At 35.8% G+C, this 25,333-nt stretch overlaps 2 protein-coding genes across 11 annotated transcripts in view; one reads left to right on the top strand and one right to left on the bottom strand.

Annotated features, from left to right (window-relative positions):
- Nucleotides 1-25,333, bottom strand: part of tmem132e (transmembrane protein 132E) — a 1,112,950-nt gene that overhangs the window by 1,010,876 nt on the left and 76,741 nt on the right. The window lies entirely within an intron of this gene.
- Nucleotides 9,068-24,243, top strand: LOC141385859 (uncharacterized). Of its 3 annotated transcripts, none has more exons than XM_073952380.1 (3): nucleotides 9,068-12,817; nucleotides 14,279-14,335; nucleotides 15,991-24,243. In XM_073952380.1, exon 3 carries the CDS (start codon nucleotides 16,006-16,008, stop codon nucleotides 24,127-24,129), a length of 8,124 nt encoding a protein of 2,707 aa, XP_073808481.1. In that variant the 5' UTR covers nucleotides 9,068-12,817; nucleotides 14,279-14,335; nucleotides 15,991-16,005; the 3' UTR covers nucleotides 24,130-24,243. The 3 variants fall into 3 exon arrangements, with proteins under 3 accessions (XP_073808481.1, XP_073808480.1, XP_073808479.1); XM_073952379.1 differs by having other exon boundaries at nucleotides 12,762-12,817; nucleotides 15,984-24,243; XM_073952378.1 differs by having other exon boundaries at nucleotides 12,762-12,817; nucleotides 14,580-24,243.

Here is a 25,333-nt window from a genome sequence, read left to right as displayed (position 1 = left end):
TCCAAATATCTAAAAATTCTTTAATCAAGAAGCATTTGCCAGACAAGCAAATAATAGTCTTAATTTAAGAAATAATATCTTAAAATTAAATGTTAGACATGCTGCATAATTCATGTCTTTTTTTCCAACGATGACAAAGACGAATGCTGATTAGTAACAAGCAAATGTTGTTGTTTATTGATTTCTCGTCTGCTTTTAATAAAATAAAGCCATACTTGTTGGTTGAGAAGCTAATATCTTTTTTTTTTTTTTACTTGGATCTTAATATTTGCGATGGCATTCTGGACATCTACAGTGTGTCAGAGTCAATGGTGCTCTTTCTGACTTTCAGTATTGTTCCACTGGGTCCCCTCAAAGTTGTTGCCTCTCACCTCTTCTGTTCATCATGTATACTAATGATTGTGGAAGTTTGTAAGGGAACAGTCATATGATAAAACATGCTGATGATTAAGTGATTGCGAGTCTCCTCTACTATCAGGATTTGGGGCATGGACCTGTTGTAGAAGAATTTTCTTCCCGGTGTGATAGATTTTCTCTCCAGTTGAATGTAAATAAAACAAAAGACATGGTGATAGATTACAGGAAGGCTTCTCATACCGCCAGCATAAACCACTATTAAAAGTTTGGACATTGAAATTCTTGACACATAAATATCTAGGGGTTGTTATAGCCATTATGTTGACATTCCAACCCAACACCCAGGCCGTCTATGAAAAACAGTTCAACAGTTGAAGAAACTTAGATAGTTTCGGGTTTGTACCTCTAAGGTGACACTGTTTTACAAATAATTTATTGAATTGGTTTTATCTTTCCGCATTGTAGCTTGGTACGGTAATCCAAGTCTGTCAAACAAGAACAGGTTGAGTAGCCTTGTGAAGGTGGCAGGCAAGATCAGCGCTTTTAACCAAACCCCTGATCACCCATTGTATTCTGTGTTTCAGCTACTGCCATCTAAACATCATTTTGGAGTTCCTATATGCAGGACAAACAGAATTAGAAATTATTTTATTATGGTGGCCATTAGGTTAATAAATGAGTCCAGTGGGCAGGGAGATGCATCTAAAAAATGATGTATTGTATTTTTTGTGGTAATAGTTTGGTGATGTGTACATGGAACTTTGCCTGTGTTATGCTACCTAATTGCAATTTTAGTTTCCCTAACCTGGAAAAAAAGTTGAGTCATATTGTCTTGTTTTAAGAAATAATATGCCAAAATTAAGTGAGTTTTTTTCTTTAAACAAGCAAAAATAATCTAGAGCCCTACACAGGCCTTAAATCTAATCCCCTAGCCTGGCCCTTGCCCGAGAAACCAATATTGCTTCCCCACACGGGGTGGAGACCACAGTCTCATTAGCACCTAAGCCAGGGGAACTCCAAGCCCAGCTTGTCTCTCTTTCGTCTGACAATTCAAATTTAGCTGCGCAGCCTCCTCGCATGGAACCGCTACCATTCAAGATGTTTTAAACAATTTTATCTGACAGACTGGCACAAATAAGCAGACATCTCATTCTCACAACGAGTGTCTGAGTTCTCTCAGCCTTCTAAAAGAGTTTGCTCTTCTAAGGTAATCTGGAAACACATCTGCAAATACTTTGTAAACGCCTGTCCTGCTTATGAATTAAATTGTTATTGATTGGCACAATGAATCTTTTTCATTAACAGGGAAAACAGCTTAATATAGGCCCCTCTGAAACTGTGAATATTTCACTTTAATTTTATTTAGGCTAGATTTTATTTAACAATCCAGTTCGTTTTGGAGCTGAAGCATTTAGCAGACTGGTTTTGAAGCACTTTACCTCAAATGATATTCAATCTTCTATTTTATCTAGGAGATAACTGACTAACAAAATATATATATAAACAGATTATGTCATAACGAATGTCCTTCAATAATTTAGCCTTTGACAGCAAGCCTCAGAGTTACATGAGATTGAAATAAAATTAAGGTATGAGGCAGGGCGGTGCTGGATATGTGCTTAACTTAAAATCCTGCAGGCGCGCCTGGACTTCCAAGTTGTGCATTGTGCTGGCTCATCATGTAAAGTTGTCACTATTTGAAAAGCTGACCAGAATTTTGTCTTTCCTCTAAAATTTTTCACAGTTTTAAGCTTGCATTGGCAACTTTTCTTTTTATGTTCTCCATTGCACATGGCAGAAAATGTTATGCAAGGGATCTCTGGCGCTTCCAGAGAGCACAAATTAGATCTCATTAAACTTAAAAATAATAATAAATTCTAATGCAGGCCTGGTACCCAATGCGCACGCTAGCTATGACTTGAAAATCGGCCGGAAACCTGGTCCTAGGGGCATAAAACAAAAAGATGGGCCCTGACGGGCTCAGGCTTAAATGCAGGGCTCTAATATAATCTGCCAAAAGGGTAAACAAAATAATAATAATTTTAAAAAAAAAATTTTAGAAAAGATTGCTGTAAATTGAGTATCACATTCTCTAACTTTGAATGTCTTGATCTTTTAAAATTTCATGACACTACAGAAATTCCATGACCTTTGCTATTACTTAATGTAATTTGGCATCTCTGTAGTATACTTTTGAAACACTTGCTTGGTACTTATCAGTATTCATCTTTATTTCATCATTGGAAAAAGAGACATGAATTACCCAGCATGCCCGAAGAGACAGATATAATACAACGCCCAGCTTGATCCCAATGTTATGAATGTGACAAGCAGATAACGAAAGATCTGACAGCTTTAATTTGAAAGACCTCAAGCTTTGCAGCTCAACAGGTGGGGTACAGCTAATCTGGATCAGAGGAGAACGGCCACGGGCAATACATTTCTCCAAATGAGGCCTCGACCTTTAGTTACAGTGAGAAGATAACACATTGATTGACTTGTTCAATGCTCTTAGCACAAGCACAGAGCTTCGTCTGTGCGCTGGCAAGACCCGCTTCCTCACAGATTGTGAGACTGTCTGCAAGTCTTCAATTTGTTTTTAGTCAGAAGAAAACAGACCGAGTAATCATTTGCATTAATAAAACGCATTAAAATTAGGCCGAGCTGTTTGTTATTTTTATTGCAAGCTGTCTTTGCCTAAAACTGTCAAAAAAAAAAGTTACTCGTGTTCAGAGGTGCCACATTAATACCACATCTAATGCTAAATGTCAGAAATTACAAGTTGGCATATTAAGACTAAAAAGGACCTATTATGCCCCTTTTTAAAGATGTAAAATTAGTCTCTGATGTCCCTAGCATGTGTAGCTAAAGTTTCAGCTTAAAATACCCCACAAATAAATGTTTTATAACTCTTTAAAGCTGCCTTTTTTGGATTTGATTATATTTTTTCCATTTTGGGGACTGTCGCTTTAAATTCAAATGAGATTTTTTTCAAAAAGAGGGCAGATCTACAAATGCCTATTTAACCTTTAACCTCACGTCAAAAAAAAAAAAAAAGTGCAATAAACAACAAACGTCATTATGATTATGGAGTTTATGAAGGTTCATATCCTCTAATGCCACCTACAGTGCAATTTGGGCAGGTATACGACCGAGCTAAAATATCAAGGTGAAAGTAATCATAGCTTGCGTAAAATAGACCCAGCTCCCGACCCAACTTCAAGAATAGATTAACGACTAATATATATATATATATATATATATATATATATATATATATATATATATATATATATATATATATATATATATATATATATATATATAAAATATACATATGTGACTGTGTGTAGGCGCTGGGATGCTGAAGAATGCTGCGAGTCAGGTAGGTGTGGTCACTTAAACTTCCTTTATTGTCCTGGGACAAACACAGCACCAAAGATTTAGTTGGTTTGCAGCTCTGGTGATATCAGTGTCTTAAAGTGAAATAAACAGAGTTTAAACGTTTCACAAATGCCTGATAATTAATAACTCATTAACCAGCGATCACCAAAGCAGCTTACCAGCAGAGAGGCTTCTCAGAACTGCTGGTACATTACATTTCGTCTAAACTTATACATTGTGATGTATAGTGGTTATTAATGTAAATAAAACATACATGAAAATTAAATAAAACTGCCTCTATTCATCTCTCATCCAAATCACTATTTCAATACAGTAACCGTTAGTGAAAATAAACAGTAAGCCTATGTGACCAATAATCAACACTTTTTTAAGAAAAGGAACGACAGAACAGAATAAATACTCATAAACAGCAAAACACATAATTCTAGCACGTGGAATATGTAGCATATGTGCTACGGCTAACACAGAACATCACAAAATAGTAGTTAAACATACCTGGGACAAACACAGCACCAAAGATTTAGTTGGTTTGCAGCTCTGGTGATATCAGTGTCTTAAAGTGAAATAAACAGAGTTTAAACGTTTCACAAATGCCTGATAATTAATAACTCATTAACCAGCGATCACCAAAGCAGCTTACCAGCAGAGAGGCTTCTCAGAACTGCTGGTGAATTACGTAGCAACGCCCCCTACTGTGATGGACGCTATTGCAGGTAAAAACCAATGGTAAGTGTTCCCAATTGAACCATGAATTTAACCCTTATTTTAACTCCGTTACACATATATAAATATATATAATATACCGATAAGAGTCTCGCAGCTCATTAACGCCAATAATGGCCCACCACTAAAAATATATATATTTTAAAACTCTTGGGGGATTGGAGGCATAACACCAATATATTTCACTCATTTTTACACAAATTACTAGAACATTAGTAACATTATGATTTAATAAACACTTGTTTTTTTACAATAATCTTTTTTACAATGCTCTGTTACAACCTCAAATTACTTTTACCCTAATGCTTGATGTGCAAGCAAGCACATTTGGACATTTACATTCAAAAAACTGTTCTATATTAACAGCTTGTTCATAGCAAACTTTGTTGTTTGCATTTGCAATGTAGAGCACTAAAATACTGTGATACACAATTCAAGATCAAATAGCTTACAGACATGTAGAATTAAGCTAAAATGGCTTGGTTTTTATCTCATGTTTGCTTTGATTAACACTATCTGTAAGGTTCAAGGCAGATAGATCATTATTTTTTGAAGCACTAAACTTTTAGATTCACTCACTGAACATTTCAACACCACCACCACAACAAAATAGCTGCCAAATTCATATTTGAAGATAAAACTGAAAAAGTTGTAAGTGCTACTTACTAGAAATGTTACTTTTAAAGTTTTGAGAAACATCCAAGGAGCAGCATAATGTAATATTGCAGAAATGTTGCCACGGGCATGTTTTTTCATTGAGCTTGTGCTTGGCTAAAGTTGCTATATCCGTTGACTGATACAAACAGAGCAGTGTTTGGAGCGCTGTTGAACCATTCTGGGAAATCAACCTACAAATGGTTTGCTTAAAAACGCTCTCTGAATATTGAACAGCTAAATATTTTAACATTAAAACCACCAGCTTTAAATAAGAGGAAATGGCAAATTATAATATGCATTTTCTCCACCTTTTAAGTTTTGATATTGGCAGACCCCTTCCCCCTAGGGAAGCTTTCAAGGTTAGCATAAAGGCTAACAGGGAGACCAGAGGCTGTTTTGTGTGAGTAAAAGTCAGTGAAGGAGATGCCTCGGTATGCAAAGTAAACTTTTTTTATTCAGAGTGGTGTCATGACCTTATAAACTGACTGGTTTTGGCATGACTTCATTTTAAAAGCTAAAAGAAAAATGTCGTACTGTCATGTTTAGATCATGCATAACCCACAAGATATAGTGTGTCTTTCAGATTTTATCATTATATGTACATTATTTTTTTTTCCCCCCGATCACCACTGTAGTATGTGCTCTTAAGGTTTCATCAGCCAAATTAATGTTTTCAAGCTGCCGTTTTCCAAAAGATTGTCATGCGACCTTTCACAGATCAGCAGTTTGGTTTAAATCGGTCAGGGTTTGTGCCAGCTGACAAACTGCCATTAGCTGTTTGTTTTCATCCAAAGATGCTAATTAGGCTTAGCAAAACTGGAATATCACATAAAACATTTGCAAATAAAGCGCTGTTTTCATCCAATGAGTCAAAGAGAAAAAAAATAAACACTTCTTGATAAACTGGTGCCAAATACTGTATGAAAAAGAAAAACTGAGTCTGCTGTGGTAGGAGAAGCCACTTTTCTTTATCTTAAAGGGATGGTTCAGAGTTGATTTTTTAAGACTTGGTTGTGTTTATAAGATGCAAAGCAATGTGTGCTCATGCTCCATTTGTAAAAATGCTAACATGAAAAAGACTGTCAATTTTAATATTGATTGGTCAACTAACATAATGTGCTGTGATTCGCGGATCAGCTCCATGTCACCAGGAAAAGTGTCAAGGCTCTAATAGCATGTGCTGTGTTTCTGCTTTGTAAATTCGGTCAGTCAGCGTAACTGTTAGCCATATCAGTTTGAGCCTGAATCAGGCAGCTGAACCTCATGCCTGCTCTTTAAAAAAAAATCTGACAAGTGTCTTTCACATATCCGAAATAAGCATGTGTAAGTAATATGAAACGTTCACATATCTTTTGCGATTTCGTTATTTGAGATGTAGAACCAGTGAAGCTGCTCCCTATACGCAGAGTACGCAGGCTGCGTAGGGCCTCAACTCCGGAGGGGGACACCATCTTGGCTGCTCAAAAAATTATTGATATTTATTCACTAATATCAACATAAACTAAGTGTAAATAAAATATATGTTGATAACATGTTGCTAAATACATTTTAAAAATACATTTTATGACGGAAGCAAAAAACACATGTGACGTCATTTTTTTCTGTGTACGTGCATAGCCGCGTGCGTGTGTGCACGTGGTCCAGTCCACTCTTTGCGGCAGCTCTGTGCCTGTGAAAAGACAACAGCACTCTGGAGCCAGAGAAGGGGAAAAAAGTACAAGATGAATCACGTGCATCACTTTCAGGTAACTTCCATGAATCTGGAAAACACATTTTTGGTTGTTCAAGTAAATTGGTGAGGCTAACGTTTAAACTTCTGCTGCTGTGCATTGTGCTTTAAACTATGACAGGACATGTTCTATGACTTTGAGTTTCCCCTTTTTTTCCCATGTCTTGATAATTACACAAGCGTAATTTTTATTAACTTGTGCAATACTTTACAACTCTGTTTGCACACCAGCTACTGTACATACACATACACATACACTGCACAATTATTTCACTGTATGTATTGTTTATTATTATATAGTTGTATTATATAATTATATATTATATAATTCTTTGCTGTTATCATTGTTTATTGTTTTGTCTTTCTTTCTTATTGCTGTTGCTGTTGTTATGCTTGTATTATTGCAACAACAGTAAAGTCTCTTTAGTCTTTACATTGGTAGATTGGTGTGTTTTAGGCCAGTTTTTTATTTTTGTACATTACTGTATGAAATGACAAAACTGACTCATTCTGTGATTTCTAAAAATATATATATATATAAAATAGGTCAAATTACTGTAAGCCACAGGCCAGAAGTCACTTTTATAGCATGACTTCATTAATAATGATATTTTTCTGAATGATAACGTTTTTTGCTTAAAAATACACTCATTAATTCTTAAAACCCACAAATGTTTATGATTTACACGGAAAGCAAGAGTCAGCTTTTTGGACAAGCCTATTGTTTTAATGGTATGTAATGAGTTTTTCCTTTAAATGACTAATTTCTTCTGTATTGTACATGCAGGTTTAATGCTGTCACAAAAGAAGATGAGATGAAATGACCAGCACTGCTCCAGAGGCATCAGCAGCTGCACAGGTATGAAACAGGATGCAGCACTGTATACAGTCCAACTCTGCAGGTGCAGAGGGGCTTTATTCCTTACCTTTTGTAAATGTTTAAAATCAGGAATATTTCTCCAGAAGACATGTCCGTTTTTTTATTTTGTAATGTAAATATTTGAATGTTTAAGTGTAATTTAGAGTTTATATATATATATATATATATATATATATATATATATATATATATATATATATATATATATATATATATATATATGTATATAAATAAATAAGTAAATAAATAAATACATGTTTAAATACATATGTCTGATTTTGTGTGATTTTGTTCTTCTGTGGGGGCACCACAGTAAAATTTTGCATAGGGCACCCTTTTGGCCGGCAGCAGCCCTGTGTAGAACGCAGGGAAAGCGGCCGCATAGAGAGGCCCCATTGCACTGGTGAAGATTTTGGGTGTTTACAGTGGTTTGACTGGCATTAGCTGTTTGTTTTCATCCAAAGATGATAATCAGGCTTGGCAAAACTGGAATCACATAAAACATTTGCAAATAAAGCACAGTTTAAATTCAATGAGTCAGAGAAAAAAAAACAACATTTCCTGATAAACTGGTGCTAAAAACTGTATCAAAAAGAAAAAAAAATGTATTTGCTGTGGTTGGAGAAGCCACTGTTGGCCTTTTTTCTTAAATAACAAACGACTTGCGCATCATAATATGGAGACGAAATGTACAAATCAAACCACTTTGATGGCAGACATTGGCTGAGGCATTTTAGAATGACCAAAACAACAATTCAGATGTTTTACAATGTGATCGGTCCACATATCACATGACCTGTTAAAACAAAATCTTTTTTGATGCACATGGTGGAATTTATTCCCATAATGTGTCATGAGTATATCCACCATAGTTTGTGCTTTTTTTCTTATCAGATAAAATGTTTATACAACTCAGTTGTATGAATTTTGGTAACACTTTTAAATGTAGATCTTAGTTAGTTAGTTAATGTATTTACTAAAGTGAACAAATGATTAACTAGACAGTAAAGTTCGTCGAGACAAACTTTGAGGCTGGCTTGACAAAGCCTGTTGGTAATAGTTCATTTAGTTTAAAAACAGTTTGAAAAAGTATAAGTAGCATGTTATTAGCATGATTCTAGCATAGATTAGCACGTTATTAGCATGAATTAGCATGTTATTAGTATGATGGTAGCATGGATTAGCATGTTATTAGCATGAATTAGCATGATTCTAGCACGAATTAGCTTGTTACTAGCATAATTCTAGCATGAAATAGTGTGTTATTAGCATGATTGTAGTAAAATTAGCATGTTATTAGCATGTTTCTAGCATGATTCCAGCATGAATTAGCATGTTATTAGCATGATTCTAGCATGAATTAGCATGTTATTAGCAAGATTCTAGTATGAATTAGCATGTCACTAGCATGATTCTAGTATGAATTAGCATGTCACTAGCATGATTCTAGTATAAATTAGCATGTTATTAGCATGATTCTAGCATGAATTAGCATGTTATTAGCATGATTCTAGCATGAATTAGCATGTCACTAGCATGATTCTAGTATGAATTAGCATGATTCTAGTATGAATTAGCATGTTATTAGCATGATTGTAGTATGAGTTAACGTGTTATTAACATGATTCTAGCATGTTACTAGCATGAATTAACATGTTACTAGTATGATTCTAGGATGAACTAGCATGATTCTATTAAAAATTAGCATGTTACTAGCATGATTCTAGCATGAATTAGCATGTTATTAGCATGATTCTTGTACAAATTAGCATGTCATTAGTATGTTTCCAGTACGAATTAGCATGTTGCTAGCAAGATTGGATAGCACAGCTAATCACAGTGTATAGGGTACAGTAAGTGGTAGTTAGCGGTGTGGCTAGAAAGTTAAAAGCTCATCAGTGATTGGCAGTTTGGTGGTCTGAGTTAAATGAGCTCAGCCATTAGACTGTAGGACAGTCTGATGCAGTTATGAGTTTGATCCAATGTAAAGTCAGTGTCAGTTTTGCTATTGAAGTCTATGGGACAGTTTGTAGGGTCCTTAAGTGGTTGCTAGGGCGTGGTCAGAAGTTTAAAAGGTCATCAGTTATTGGCAGTTATGTAGTCTGTAGAGTTAAATGACTCCAGTTAGAAGTCTGTGTAAAGTCTTTTATATCCAATCAATGATTTATTATTTTTAGAAGAGAAAAATCATAATTTTTTTTGATAAAATATAAGCTTTAGTCATGTCCCCAAGGGTTCACTCATTCTGAATTACTTGGAATATTCCACAAGGTATATATTCAACAGAAAGTTGCATTATCTGCATTATAGGTCTTTTAAAGGTTATGGGGTGACCAAAGTTAAATCTTCGCATTTTCTTTTCAATATATTTGATGGTATTTCAACTGTGTGAGAGATGGTCAATCTCGACATACTGTCCTGTTACTTAAATTATTTTTAGATGTTATTTTTTAATCACTAAAACTTGTTCCACATTCCCATGCTCTTAGCATTTGTGCCATGTGGCTATTTAGCATGTATTTGGTCAAGTTATATGCTAAAAATTCAGTCCTGTTCTCCTCAGTCCTGTTATTCATATAAACCTTAACAGGACTGAGTATTAGTAACAGGAGTGAGTTGCACTCTCTGGTGCATATATAGTAATGCAAAAAATTGTTAATGTAAGATGATTTACTTGATCCTTTTAGATTTCACAGTTACCATCACTTATATTGTAAGTAAACACTCACTGGCCACTTTATAAGGTACACCTGTCCAACTACTCGTTAACGCAAATTTCTAATCCGCCAATCACATCACAATCAGCAACTCAATGCATTTAGGCATGTAGACATGGTCAAGACAATCTGTTGCAGTTTAAGGCGAGCATCAGAATGAGGAAGAAAGGGGATTCAAGAGACTTTGAACGTGGCATGATTGTTGTGCCAGATGGGCTGGTCTGAGTATTTCAGAAACTGCTGATCTTTCTGTACAGTTCTGTGGGCGCGAATGCCTTGTTGATGCCAGAGGCCAGAGGTGAATGGCCAGACTGGTTCCAGCTAATAGAAAGGCAACAGTAACTCAAATAACGACTCGTTATAACCGAGGTTTGCAGGAGAGCATCTCTGAACACACAACATGTCCAACCTTGAGGCAGATGGGCTACAGCAGCAGAAGACCATACCGGGTGCCGCTTCTGTCAGCTAAAAACATGAAACTGAGGCTACAATTCACACAGGCTCACCAAAACTGGACAATAGAAGATTGGAGAAACGTTGCCTGCTCTGAGTCTCCATTTCTGCAGTGACGTTCAGATGGTCAGATCAAAATTTGGCCTCAACAACATGAAAGCATGGATCATCCTGCCTTTATCAACAGTTCAGGCTGCTGCTGGTGGTGTAATGGTGTGAGGGATATTTTCTTGCCACACTTTGGGTCCCTTAGTACCAATTGAGCATGGTGTCAAGCCACAGCCTACCTGAGTATTGTTGCTGACTATGTCCATCCCTCTATGACCACAGTGTGCCCATCTTCTGATGGCTACTTCCAGCAGGACAATGCACCATGTCATAAAGCGTGAATCATCTCAGACTGGTTTCTTGAACATGAGTTCACTGTACTCAAATGGCCTCCACAGTCACCAGAGCTCAATGCAATAGAGCAGCTTTGGGATGTGATGGATTTGGAGATTCACATAATGGATGTTCAGCCGACAAATCTGCAGCAACTGTGAGATGCTATCATGTCAATATGCACCAAAATCTCTGAGGAATATTTCCAGTACCTTGTTGAATCTACGCCATAAAGGATTAAGGCGGTGCTGAAGGCAAAAGGGGTCAGTAGTTAAGACTTGTTAAGTGTACCTAATAAAGTGGCCAGTGAGTGTATTACATGTATTATATATTTACCGATTTTCCATACTTGCAGAGTGCCAATCCACCTATAAGTGCTGCAGAAAAACAACAACTTTATTGTAATTGACGTGATGCTGACTCAGAGAGTAGACAGAGATATTTAGAGAAGGAATCAGAAAGATAAAGGAAGGACCTGGGAAGAAAGTGATCAATAACCTGCAGTCACCACAAAAAAGTGTTGTGTCTTGATATTCAATCCTGTTGTTAAATAAAAAAATACATAAATAAAATTGGGGTTAAATTACAGTTTTTTAGTCTGTGTTTTGTTCATCATTTATCCAGTAGTTGACTTAATTACATTATTAAATTTTTTTTTCTTGCAGTTTGGGTCTCCTGTAAAATTTTAAATACATCTTGTGTGCATATTTGGTAACAAATATAAATTATTCAAACATTTTACCAACCATTTCTTTAAGATAAACACCCCTGTGAGTGGAAGACAAAATAATTAGTTGACATTTTTTTAACAAACTTAAAAAGAAACTTGATTTTTGGTAGCAGGAGGACTGAGAAAAAATGGATCCTTTCCTTACTTTGAAACATTGTAAAAAATAAACCAATAGTGCCTGAGATTGCCCAATATACATTTCAAATAGTTAAATATGTGCGTTGCTTAATACAGTTTTAATAAAAAATTTTTTTAATTAATTTCATTTTAAGAAATTCCAAAAGCAAATGTTACCCATTCGGTGGAATGTCGAAATGACAGTCTAGAGAGACCCCCAAGTCTCTATGAAACCGTATAGCAAAGTTATATTTAATTAAAAATTCCTATGCAATTTTCCATAGTAGGAAAAACACATGCACTGCATTATTTCCTGTGGGTTTTACCATCGTAAGTCAACGGGCACCTCCGCAGGTGTACCACTTAACATCTCTGCGTGGTGTAGTTTTACAGCTTCTTCGAATGTATTCAATTGCACGTTTGTTTAATTACAAAAAAAAACATTTCACGTTTTTTCATTTAAAAGTACTTACTATTTATTAGGTATTTCTAAATAATAATAGCGATAATAATAGTGATAATTAAAATTATTATGTAAAATATTATACAAATCATAAACAACGGTTGGCCAATGAGACCGCTGGAAGTTTACATAACTAATGAGCCTGTCATCTGGAGTCATCCGGTTCGACGTTCCCGCGCCAGCAGACTACGGTGGGATTTCTGAGGTAAATTTTCAATTAAACATTATCAAAATACGTATGACTGCTTGGACTAGATATAGGTAGAAATATTTATTAAATTATCAAGGTATTTTTAATACGAAACATGAATGAATTGTTAATACCTATCCAACATTACATTTGCGTTAGTCTTGTGAGGGAACGATAGCGGATTGTGTGTTAAAGATTTTGTCCTCAGTTTAATGAACTCACACCTGATACCCTATGTTCTTAATTGTGCCATATAAACAGGACAAATGCCTAATTTATGAAATTGATTCATTAGAGGCCTTATAAAGAAATGTCACCGTTCCTACCTGTTAAATAAACCTCCCCGGGGACTTTTTAGCCGAAATAACGATGGATGCTCGTGTGTTTACTCAATATTTAATATTTTTAGCCACACTGAGGCAACGTGAACTTAAATCATTTGAAATCTCCGCTTCATTCATACGGGAAGCCAGAGGGCGCTCTAGCGCATCAAGGCCTGGCGGGTGGCATGTCGTCTTTAGTTTTACAACGTTGCTAAGCAACGCGAAGACGACAGATGTTTACAAATTCCATGGTGCGAGGTGTTAAAACATGCATTTTTATAAAATATTACCAAAATACTATAGATTACACCTACACAATGGTCTTAAAGAGACTTTGATATTACTTTATCCCACTGTGTAGGATAATATATTTTATTTCTCATTCTGTGCTTAAGCCTAAACTAGCCATCTAATCTAACCTTTAAAATAATCGTTTTGCAGCAAATGTAATAAAGGAGCTGCCTACCAGAGAAACTAATAATCCCACTTATTTATTTATTTTAATAGAAACACACATCCATCCCTATGTAATATATGACATATGTCTCCCTTTTTGTGTCTAAATGGTTCTTCAGTTTTGCTGTGTAAGTATTTGATTTGCAGTCGAGACAGATTATGGGTACTTGCATTTAGTAATGACAAAAACTTACCACCGCTAGGATCAGTCATTTTGTAATTAACATTAACTAAATCAATATAAATTTTAGTATAACTACTATATAATAATATAACTAAAATAAATCAATATAAATTTAATCTGTAGGTCATAACCAAAGAAACCATTATAATGATGTTGATATGAAAATAATGCATGTAGTCTTTTTTTCCAGGGAAATAATTTATTGATTTCAATTAATTGATAATTTGCCCCGCCTTCTTCAAAACACTTCTCATTTGCTTTTCATTTGATGCGCTTGATCTCAACCATAAATAAAAATAAAAATGAAACGCTATCGGCTGATTTATTTATTTTTTTAAGAAAAACCTACATACCACAACTTCATAAAACTATATAAAAAAAAAATTGTTGAAAGTGAGCAATTTTGATGTATTTTTGTGTTTTCTTTTTTTGTGTAACATTCCAATTATACTATGTGAACTAAGAACATTTGGATATCTGGGTGGTAGATCATGATCTTTTTTTTTTTTTAAGATTGTGACATCTTCCACTGCATTCTCCTTTGAGGGAAGTGTTTCCTTTACACTCAAGGTAATGTATATTCATAGTCACCACAATATGAGTCAAAAACAATTATTCAGAGGTTTTCTAGCACTGTGGTTTTGCTGTAGTTCCAGTATTTATGTAGTCTGTATGGTTTATTAATTCCAAACAATTGTATCTTCTAAATTATGTGTCCCAGATATGTCATGTCATAAAGCTTAATCTAGTTTTATGCCTGGATTCCGCAGTTCCATTTGTACTTTTACATCTGCTATTCTTTTTTTACCCTTAGAAGAGACATTGCTGCTTTGTGTAAGTAACCAGTTAGTTACTGTAATATTAATCACAATTAGACAATTTTCAGTACTCTTTGTTGTAGTTGTTATTATTTATCAAGTTTTCACAGGAACTAAACTGAATTATTGTGCTATTTACCATTAAATATGTTTTTTCCTTAGAAGATTGGAAGTTTCCTTTGGTTAATGTAAGACAATATTTTAAAATTGTCATACTTTAAAACAGTGGTTCTCAAAGAGGGGGGGGGCACATAAGCACTGCAAGGGGGTGTGGGCTATCAGCAGAAAAAAAAGCCAACGTTTTGTCCACTTTCAGCCATTTGTTTGATGGAAGGTTTGTGGGACGGGGTTGTTTTTTTTTTAATCTAATACAGCAAAAGCTTGCACAATTTTAACAATTTATATATAAAAAAAACATTTTGATCTGAATAAAATAAAATGTCTTGAATACATTAAAGATTATATTCATGAAATATACCTTCACAACTTATATAAAAATCACCAGAAAGATGCTGCGTGAGCTTCGGTTAAGAGACCTGCATGGGACAAATTTTTCTGTAATATTACTTTAATAAAATATTATTTTCTTCCACTCCCACCTGCATTGTTCAAGTTTGAGAACCACTGCTTTAAAGGGTAATCTGCAGCTAGATATAATGATCAGTTTGTAGTGGATGAATAGATTTGTCATTGTTTTAATTATTCCGATCAGTGTTCCGTGTATAAACACATCTTTATTATATCACTCTCCTTCTCAATTTACAAATTTGTTAATCTTCAGTGCATTTATTTTTTGAGTAAATTGTTTAAATTATGCCTGCAAAAGTTAGTGTTACTGACTTGTTTTTTTTCTGTGTGTGTCTGTCCTGACCTGTCCTGTTCTTTCCTGTCCGTACCTTAATACATTCACTCAAACTTTTACCTCGCTCACTAACATAAATAATTGCTTTTTCATCCTTTCTCTTACCACATGATATCTGGCCTGCCCATTTGATGCTGCTTTGACTTGCTTGCTGCTTTGCTTGCTCCGCTTTATAAATGCAGGATGCCAGTTCAGCTCTAACCTCTTGCACCTAAGCAAAGCTTGCAATAGCATCTTATAAAAAAAGGCCAGAACCCCTGATATTTGATCTTTTGATCTCCAATATATACACTTGATTGCAAACTTGATACACTCTTGATTACATACCTGATTTACACAAGAGATTTATACTGATACTCATATTCACTACAGGTAGGAAAACCTGTTACTATATTCTTACTGGATACTTTCTTTGACTACTTCATCTGCTTTTTCATATCATCAATAAGATATATTGCCTTTTGAGATTTATTTAATTAAAAAACATATATTCATTAATCCATAACTGAGTACATTGTTCTTATATTTATACATTTAGTTCTCAGTGTTGAAACATCACAATGCCGAAAAAAGGAAAGAGGAGTGAATCCCAGAAACAACGCAGAACACGAGAAGCTTCATTTGACAACAGTAGCTGTACAAGCTTTGTATCAGGTAAGAATGACCCAAACCCGCATGTTCTGTCGGTTGCAGCATCCCACTGTCAAAGTGATGTTAGATATGACAATAGCTCCAGAAACCGCCAGTGTACTTGCAATGCCTTAATGTTCCTAGCAGTCCACAGTGAAAGTAATCAGCTACAGAGTGCTGATCTAGATTGTGTCTTACAGAAAGGTGATGCAGTTTATACTAGAGTCAAACGATTACTCCAGAACAAAGGCCAGTTTGTAAATGATCTTTTAAATTTTGACGAGCTACCGAGCACAATTGAGACAAACTCTCGACATTACAACATTGTAAAACATCCCCAGAGGTTTGGTTTTCTGAGAGATACACCTGCTCTAGGAGAGTATCAAAATCTCGAGAATACACTACAGTGTCTTAAAGTTGATGTGAGTGATGCATTGCTGCTTTGTGGAGGTTCATGCATTGCTGTTTTTAGAGATCGCACAGGGAGGTTTGGCTACTTTGATTCTCACTGCAGAACACCAGATGGCATGTATACAAGTGAAAGAACAGGGACAGCCGTGATGTTGACCTTTGTCCATTTAAAAGACATGATCGAGAAACTACTTCAATTGTTTCAAAAGTGCTTCCAGTTGAGTGATCAAGAACAGTTTGATCTTTTACCTGTATCATTCATTGAAGACACAGAAAATTATGTGCATACAGAAGTCCCAATGAAGTGCCGTGTGCTTGAACATGAAGGAAAACCATGTATTTCTTTTGAGAAAAAAGCCCTGTCGAACAATGAACAATATTTGCTTGTTCATGTTCAGAATCTACTACAATTATCTGAGACTACTACTAGTAGATCAACATCAATCAGTAAACAGTCCCCCTTGAATCAACAAGATAAAAGGAAGAATCTAACAACTGTTTCTGAGAATCAAGACAGATTAAAGCATAAAATACCTGTCAGTGACTTTCCTCATTGTATGTTAGCATCGTTAGCTCCAAATCAACATTCACAATATAAGACTCAAAAGAGTGTTCTATCAGTTGCAGCATCCCACTGTCAAAGTGATGTCAGGTACGATAGTAGCTCCAGAAACCGCCAGTGTACTTGCAATGCCTTAATGTTCTTAGCAGTCCACAGTGAAAGTAATCAGCTACAGAGTGCTGATCTAGATTGTGTCTTACAGAAAGGTGATGCAGTTTATACTAGAGTCAAACGATCACTCCAGAACAAAGGCCAGTTTGTAAATGATTTTTTAAATTTTGACGAGCTACCGAGCACAATTGAGACAAACTCCCGATGGTACAATATTGTAAAATATCCTCAGAGGTTTGGTTTTCTAAGAGATACACCTGCTCTCGGAGAGTATCAAAATCTTGAGAATACACTACAGTGTCTTAAAGTTGATGTGAGTGATGCTTTGCTACTTTGTGGAGGTTCATGCATTGCTGTTTTTAGAGATCGCACAGGGAGGTTTGGCTACTTTGATTCTCACTGCAGAACACCAGATGGCATGTATACAAGTGAAAGAACAGGGACAGCCGTGATGTTGACCTTTGTCCATTTAAAAGACATGATCGAGAAACTACTTCAATTGTTTCAAAACTGTTTACAATTGAGTGATCAAGAACAGTTTGATCTTTTACCTGTGAGGTTAATTGAAATTACTGGAAATTATGTGCATACAGAAGTCGCAGTGAATTGCTGTGAGCTTGAACATGATGTAGTTACAGAACAGTCCCTTTCAGTTTGTGCAGGTAAAATTAATGTTCTAAGTACTTTCACTCAGAATCAAAGCAGATTAAAACCTAATGTAGCATTACCTAATGCAACTCCAAATCAAAAACATCCACCATTAAGAATCGAGTATGCAAAAAAGTTGAGTAAGACTCAAAGGCAAAAATTTTATGGCAAAAAATGGCGCGAAGCAATGGCTGAGAAACAAGATGATTATACCAAAAAACAGAATGCAAGTAAAGTTTATGATTATAAAACAAGTAGTGAATATAGGCAAAGACATAAAGAAGCCATGAAAAACAGCTATTGGAAGAACATGATTTACAGAGAACAGCACAAAAAAGCAATGAGAAACAACTACGAAATTAATGAAAATAGAGAGAGAAAAAAAGGTCATGCAATTAGCAAGTACAGAAATGATGAACAATACAGAAAGAGAAAAAAAAGTAAAATCATCTTTAATTACATAAATAATGAACAATATAGAAAGAGACAAAAGAATTATATAATTCAAAAGTACAGGACCAATGAACAATATAGAAAGAGACATAATAATTTTATAATTCAAAAGTACAGGACCAATGAACAATATAGAAAGAGACAAAAAAGTTATATAATTCAAAAGTACAGGACTGACGATCAATTCAGGGAAAGACAAAAGCGCTATGTAAAAGTAAATTATAGAAACAATGCCAAATATAAGGAACAACATATGCAATATCTTGTTGTCAGATATTTAAAGGATCCAGTTTTTAGGCAAAGGCAAAGAGAACACTATAGAAACAGATGCAAAAATGATCCTCTTTTTTATGAAAAAAGAAAGAGAATTTTTAAGCAACATTATCAATGTGATGCACAGTTTAGGGCTCGCCAGAACAAATATCATTTATTCAAATCTATAAACAAAATATCTGAACTTAAGGCTCTTCACAAAGTGCACTGTGCACAGGGCATACAGTATAAATACAAAAAAATGTTTCTGATGCGCCAGCAAACCGAAATGTTACAAAATATTCAGCTTGATATGGATCCAGTCATGGTAACTGCCTTAAATATATTCAGAGATGTTATAAAACAGGGACCAACTTATGTCTGCACATGCTGTGCCAGGGCACTCTTTTTAAACCAAGTGCGTAGATGTGATCGAGAGAAGTATCAAAAGAATCCAGCACTTGTTTCACTTTGCTTGACTGCAAACTATGAACATACATGCTCCAATTGTTCTGATCAATGTAGCTTGGAAGACATGACAACACAGTGGATATGCCATTGCTGCCATACAACCCTTTTAACAGGTCAAATGCCAGATATTGCTGTAGTCAACAAGCTTCAGTTCATTTCCATTCCCTCTGAACTTTGTAATTTGAATATCCTAGAAAGACACGTTATTGCAAAATACATTCCGTTTGTTAAAATTTTAACACTTCCTAAAGGTCAACAAAGAGCAATTAAAGGAGCTGTAATTTCTGTTCCATCTGAAGTAGAAACAACAGTGAATAGTTTACCTAGACCAAGAAATGAATCACAGCTGCTAACAGTGAAACTGAAAAGGCGTCTATGCTACCAGGGTCATTATCAGTTTCAGACTTTAAACATGCATAAAGTTTTGTCTGCTTTAAAAAAACTGAAAGAAGTCCATTCAGAATATAAAAATATATGCATTAATGCAGCACTCTCCGAAGAAGAAATGGTTAGTGATGAAGAGAGCAGAAATGACATTAGTACTAATGAGGATGAAATAAATATTGAAGATGGCAGTCAAAATGAGAACACTAAAGAACAGAGCAATGAGAATGTTCAAAATGATGACAGTGAGACTACTGCAGAGGAGCAATCAAGAGGTCTTGCCTTGGATACGTGTCTTCAACCTCCAGATCTTGCTCAGCAGCTGTTGTCCTATGATGATGGGATATTTTGTATTGCCCCAGCTGAAAGAAACACACCTGTAAGCATTTTTAAAGTACCTAAACTCGAATCCATGGCATTTCCAGTGCAGTTTCCAGATGGAAAGAACACCTTTGATGAGCCTCATAGAGCCAAACATATTTCCCCTAGCAGGTATTTTAATGCTAGATTGTTCTCTATAGACAATCGTTGTGCAAGGGATACTAACTATATCTTCTTTGCCCAATTTGTGACTGAAATGCATATAGCCACATCTAGTATGTCTATCCAGCTGAGGAAAGCAAAACCCATGACTCGTGATGGACGAAGAATAAACTGTTCACTGCTGCAGGACAAACGTGAGTTAGAAAAACTTGTATTAAATAAGGAAGCAACACGTTTTATGCAACCATTAAGAGGGACTCCAGCGTACTGGGAGAAAACTCTTCGTGATTTGTTTGCTATGCTTCGGCAGCTGGGCACTCCAACTTTTTTCTGTACATTTAGTGCTGCTGAGATGAGGTGGCCTGAAGTGATTACTGCCATTAAAACACAACAGCGTGAAACTGTAAACTTCTGTGATTTAGAATGGTCAGAAAAATGTGAAATCTTGAGAAGCAACCCAGTCACAGCCATGAGAATGTTTGAAAAACGAGTTGAGGCCTTAATGAGAGATTTAATCATGTCACCTGCTCAACCTATTGGTGAGGTTATTGACTTTTTTTACAGAGTAGAGTTCCAACTTCGTGGATCTCCGCACATTCATTGCTTATTTTGGGTGAAAGATGCTCCAGAGTTTGAACATGATCAAGATCAGGTGGTTTGTGATTTCATAGATAAATACATTTCATGCAAATTACCAGATGAAAATGAAGACCCAGAATTGCATAAAATTGTAAGTGAGGTGCAGATGCACAGCCGTAACCACTCCAAATCTTGTAGAAAGAACAAGAAGCATTGCAGGTTTGGATTTCCAAAACCACCAATTAATAGGACAATTATAACTCGTCCAAGACCTCCTCCAGAAAATCAATCAAATGAACAAGGTGAATCAACAGAAGACAATCATCCTGTTAATTCTAAAAATGCTAAAGCTGAGCTTCAGAAAGTGTGGGATCTACTGAATGACTCAACTAAGAGTTTTGAAAATATAACAGATTTACTTAATCAAGTAAACATGACTTATGAAGATTATGAGAATTACATTGACTCTCTATCTAAATCAAGTGTAATAGTTATGGAGAGACAACCACAAGACTGCTGGGTTAACGGTTATAATCCACTACTATTAAGAGCCTGGAATGCAAATATGGATATACAGTTCATTCTGAACCCCTACAGCTGCATCATGTACATGCTGTCATACATTTCAAAAGCTGAACATGAGATGAGTGATTACTTAAAAACTGTTATAAGAGGGTCGAGCCATGATGACCTGTCTGACCGTGAATGCATGAAAAAGGTCATGAATGCCTATTCAAAGAACAGAGAAGTCAGTGCTCAAGAGGCAGTTGCTCGCACATGCAGCCTGAAGTTAAAATCATCATCACGTGCTGTCATATTCATTCCAACAGATGACAATGCTGTAAAAATGAGTTTACCAATGAAATACTTGCAGAATATGGATGATGATGTAGAGAATGTCTGGATGACTGGACTGCCAGACAAGTACAAGGCCAGACCAAACAGACCTGAATTCGAGAACATGTGCATGGCTGAATTTGCTAGTGAGTACCGCATTGTTTATGCAGGACAAACAAAGCGAAAAAATGTTTTGCCACTTCAAAATAAATTGGGACACATACAGAAAAGAACAAGAGGAAAGCCTGCTGTTATTAGATTTGCTCGTTTCTCAGAGAAAAAAGATCCAGAAAAATTCTATGGAACTCTGCTAAAACTCTACTTGCCATATCGTACTGACAGACAGTTGAAATGCGCACAATTCCCAACATATCAATCATTTTATGCATTAGCTTCTGTAAAACTACCAGGAAGTGATGAAGTGCAACATGTATACAACATTGTAAGTGAAAACCGTGAAAAATATGAAAAACATAATGAGGATATAGAAAGGGCAATTGAAGAATTTGAAAAGAATGGTCCAATCGAAGATGCATGGGCAACATTGGCACCTACAAATGAACTGATCCGATTGGAGAGCATTATGGAACGAGAACCCATTGATCCTAATGAAGTAAACGAACAAGATGACATTCCTGAATACACTGCATCCAGCTCTGTCAGTAACACAGCTATGCCACTCATGGAAGCTACCCAAATGAATACTGCACAGATTCGCAAAATGTATCAGAGCTTGAATCAAACACAAGCTTCTATATTTTATGCCGTGCGAGACTGGTGCAAAAGATGCATTTCTGATGAAAGACCACAGCAGTTTCTCTACTTTCTGAATGGAGGAGCCGGTGTGGGCAAGTCACATGTTGTTAAATCTATTCATGCAGAAGCATCCAAAATACTGCGTAGGCTTCCATGTATGCGAGAGAATACTGACATTTCCAAGCCTACTGTTCTTTTAACTGCATTCACTGGTACTGCAGCCTTCAACATCTCTGGTAAAACTCTGCACTGTCTTCTGAAGCTGCCAAGAAGCTTGAAGCCTCCATATCAAGGTCTGGGAAACAGTTTAGATGAAATTAGAGCAGATCTTTCAAATGCACACATTTTAATTATTGATGAAATATCAATGGTGTCAAAGCAGTTATTTGCCTATGTGAATTGGAGACTTCAGCAAATTAAAGGAAATCACAAACCTTTTGGTGGTCTTTCTGTACTCTGTGTTGGTGATTTTTACCAGCTTCCGCCACTGGGAAGAGCAAAACCACTTTGTGTTTATGAGGAGCATGTGTTGGACTTCTGGAAAGATCATTTTCAAATGATAACGCTGACACAGATAATGAGACAGAGAGAGGATCTAGCATATGCTGAACTTCTCAATCGACTGAGGATAAAACAGAAACACGAGAGGCTGACTGATGCAGACAAATGTATGTTAGAAGCTGTCATAAGATCTGCCCCTGAAGAGTGTCCCTCTGATGCACTGCACATCTATGCAACCAACAAAGAAGTAGATAGTCACAACATGGCAGTCATATCGTCACGTTTTTCAGAAATTATCACCATTTATGCAAATGATTACAAAAAAGATCCACGAACGGGTGAAATGAAGCGGCAAGGTGTACCACTTAAAGGTGACAAACGTGATCTTGTTGACACATTACAGATTGCTATTGGTGTACGAGTAATGCTTATCAGAAATATTGATGTGGAAGATGGTCTGGTGAATGGTAGTTTTGGAAAGGTTGCAAAAATAACAACTCTGAGCCGAGATGGTGTTCCGTTTGTACACTTAATTGGTTTGCATTTGGATGATGTGAATGCTGGACAGAAACATAGTAATAAAGCAACTGGAGATGACAATATTGTCTATATTGAGAGATTAGAAGAACCACTAAAAAGAAAAGGAACAATTCGTAGACAATTTCCCATGAAACTTGCTTTTGCTTGCACCATACATAAAGTGCAAGGAATGACAACTGATTGTGCAGTTGTATCTCTAAAACACATATTTGAACCAGGCATGGCGTATGTTGCACTCAGCAGAACAACAACACTCAGTGGATTGCACATTATCGATTTTAATGAAAATAAAATTTTCTGTGATCCGGAAATACGCACCTCCTTGGAGAGCATGCCAAAAGCTGATTTTTGCGATTTTCAGCCCATCCTGCATTCATTGCAGGATTTAAACCTAAATTCAGCACTTAAAATCATTCACCATAACACAGAGGGTCTTCAGTGTCATATGGATGATTTAAAATGCCACCATGAACTTTTATTGGCAGACATATTGTGTCTCACTGAAACACATTTATCTGGCTTCTGTGTCCCTGAGTATCTCCAGCTGGATGGATACACCATGTACACGCGCAACAGACATTCATCCTACACAAACTATGCATATTTGGCAAACAAGAATGGTGGTGGTGTAGCCATATATGTGAAAAACATCTTTCAAGCTCGTCCTATGATGTACATCCAGAATGTTACCGATTTGGAATATTTGGTTTTGAAGTTAGAAGCTCCCAAACAAGCACTTCTTGCAGTGATCTACAGACCACCCAGTTACAGACTATCAGATTTTTTACTCAATCTCAATGGCCTTTTGACTTCTCTGGAGATTCTAAACATCAAGCCTGTTATAGTCTGTGGAGACTTCAATGAAGATCAGCTGTCCCGTTGCAACAAACCTATTCTCAATTTGTTTCATGATAAAGGATACACACAACTGATCAGCACCGGTACAACAGAAAACAACACTCTTCTCGATCCTGTGTTCATAAGCAGCACACACTCAAAAGTAAGAGCAGGAGTTCTACAGACATATTACAGCTATCATGATCCGGTGTATTGTATTTTAGAATAGATGCATCATTTATATAAAAATAGCATAAATCTTTTATTCAACCCTTCTGTAATATAGTTAAATAAGTTTGAAGAAACAAGTAATCCTAATAAATGCAAATTATACTAAACTGTATTTTGACTTCTTGTGTGCATGTGTGTGTGTATGTGTTATTATAGTGTGTTGTGTGTGTGTGTGTGTGTTTGTGTTTGTGTGTGTGTGTGTGCGCTAGATAAGGAATGAATGGAGAGTGAATGTCCTTTCCAAGGGTCGCCACCTTGACGTGGTGGAAAGGCTTGTGTGTTCCAGTGATCCCAAGAGCATTTTACTCTAGTTGGCTATGCATTTGGGGGAGGTTCCTGACTAAGAGCGACCCATTTTGGCTTTAATTTAATGTAGTACTATTTTAAGTTGAATTTCTTGACTTTGTCTTTTGCAGTTATAAAATCTTTCAGACATATGCATTCTATTAGTGTCAGATGTATACTTCCAGTAATTAAATGAAAATCACATTGTTGCATAATAAACTACATAATATGTTAGCATGTTGTTAGTATAAATGTAGTACAGACTAACATGATTTTAGTAAAGATTAGAATGTTGTTAGCATGATTCTACCATGAATTAGGATGTTGGTAACATGATTCCTGTATGGATTATATAAATAATTCTAGTATGAATTAGCATGTTATTAGCATGATTTTAGTATGAATTAGCATGTTTCTAGCATGACTAGTATGAATTAGCATGTTATTTGCATGATTCTAGTATGAATTAGCCTGTTACTAGCATGATTCTAGTATGAATTAGCCTGTTACTAGCATGATTCTAGTATGAATTAGCATGTCACTAGCATGATTCCAGTATGAATTAGCATGTTATTAGCATGATTCTAGTATGAATTAGCATGTTATTAGCATGATTCTAACATGCATTAGCATGTTACTAGAATGGTTCTAGCATAATTCTTGTATGAATTAGCCTGTTACTAGCATGATTCTAGCATGAATTAGCATGTCATTAGCATGATTCTAACATGCATTAGCATGTTACTAGCATGATTCTAGTATGAATTAGTATGTCATTAGCATGATTCTAGTATGAATTAGCATGTTACTAGCATGATTCTAGTATAAGTTAGCATATCACTAGCATGACTCCAGTATGAATTAGCATGTTATTAGCATGATTCTAGTATGAATTAGCATGTTTTTAGCATGATTCT

Source organism: Danio rerio, chromosome 5 (assembly GCF_049306965.1).
Source record: "Danio rerio strain Tuebingen ecotype United States chromosome 5, GRCz12tu, whole genome shotgun sequence".
NCBI lineage: Eukaryota > Metazoa > Chordata > Actinopteri > Cypriniformes > Danionidae > Danio > Danio rerio.
This window is presented reverse-complemented; position numbering and strand designations above follow the sequence as displayed.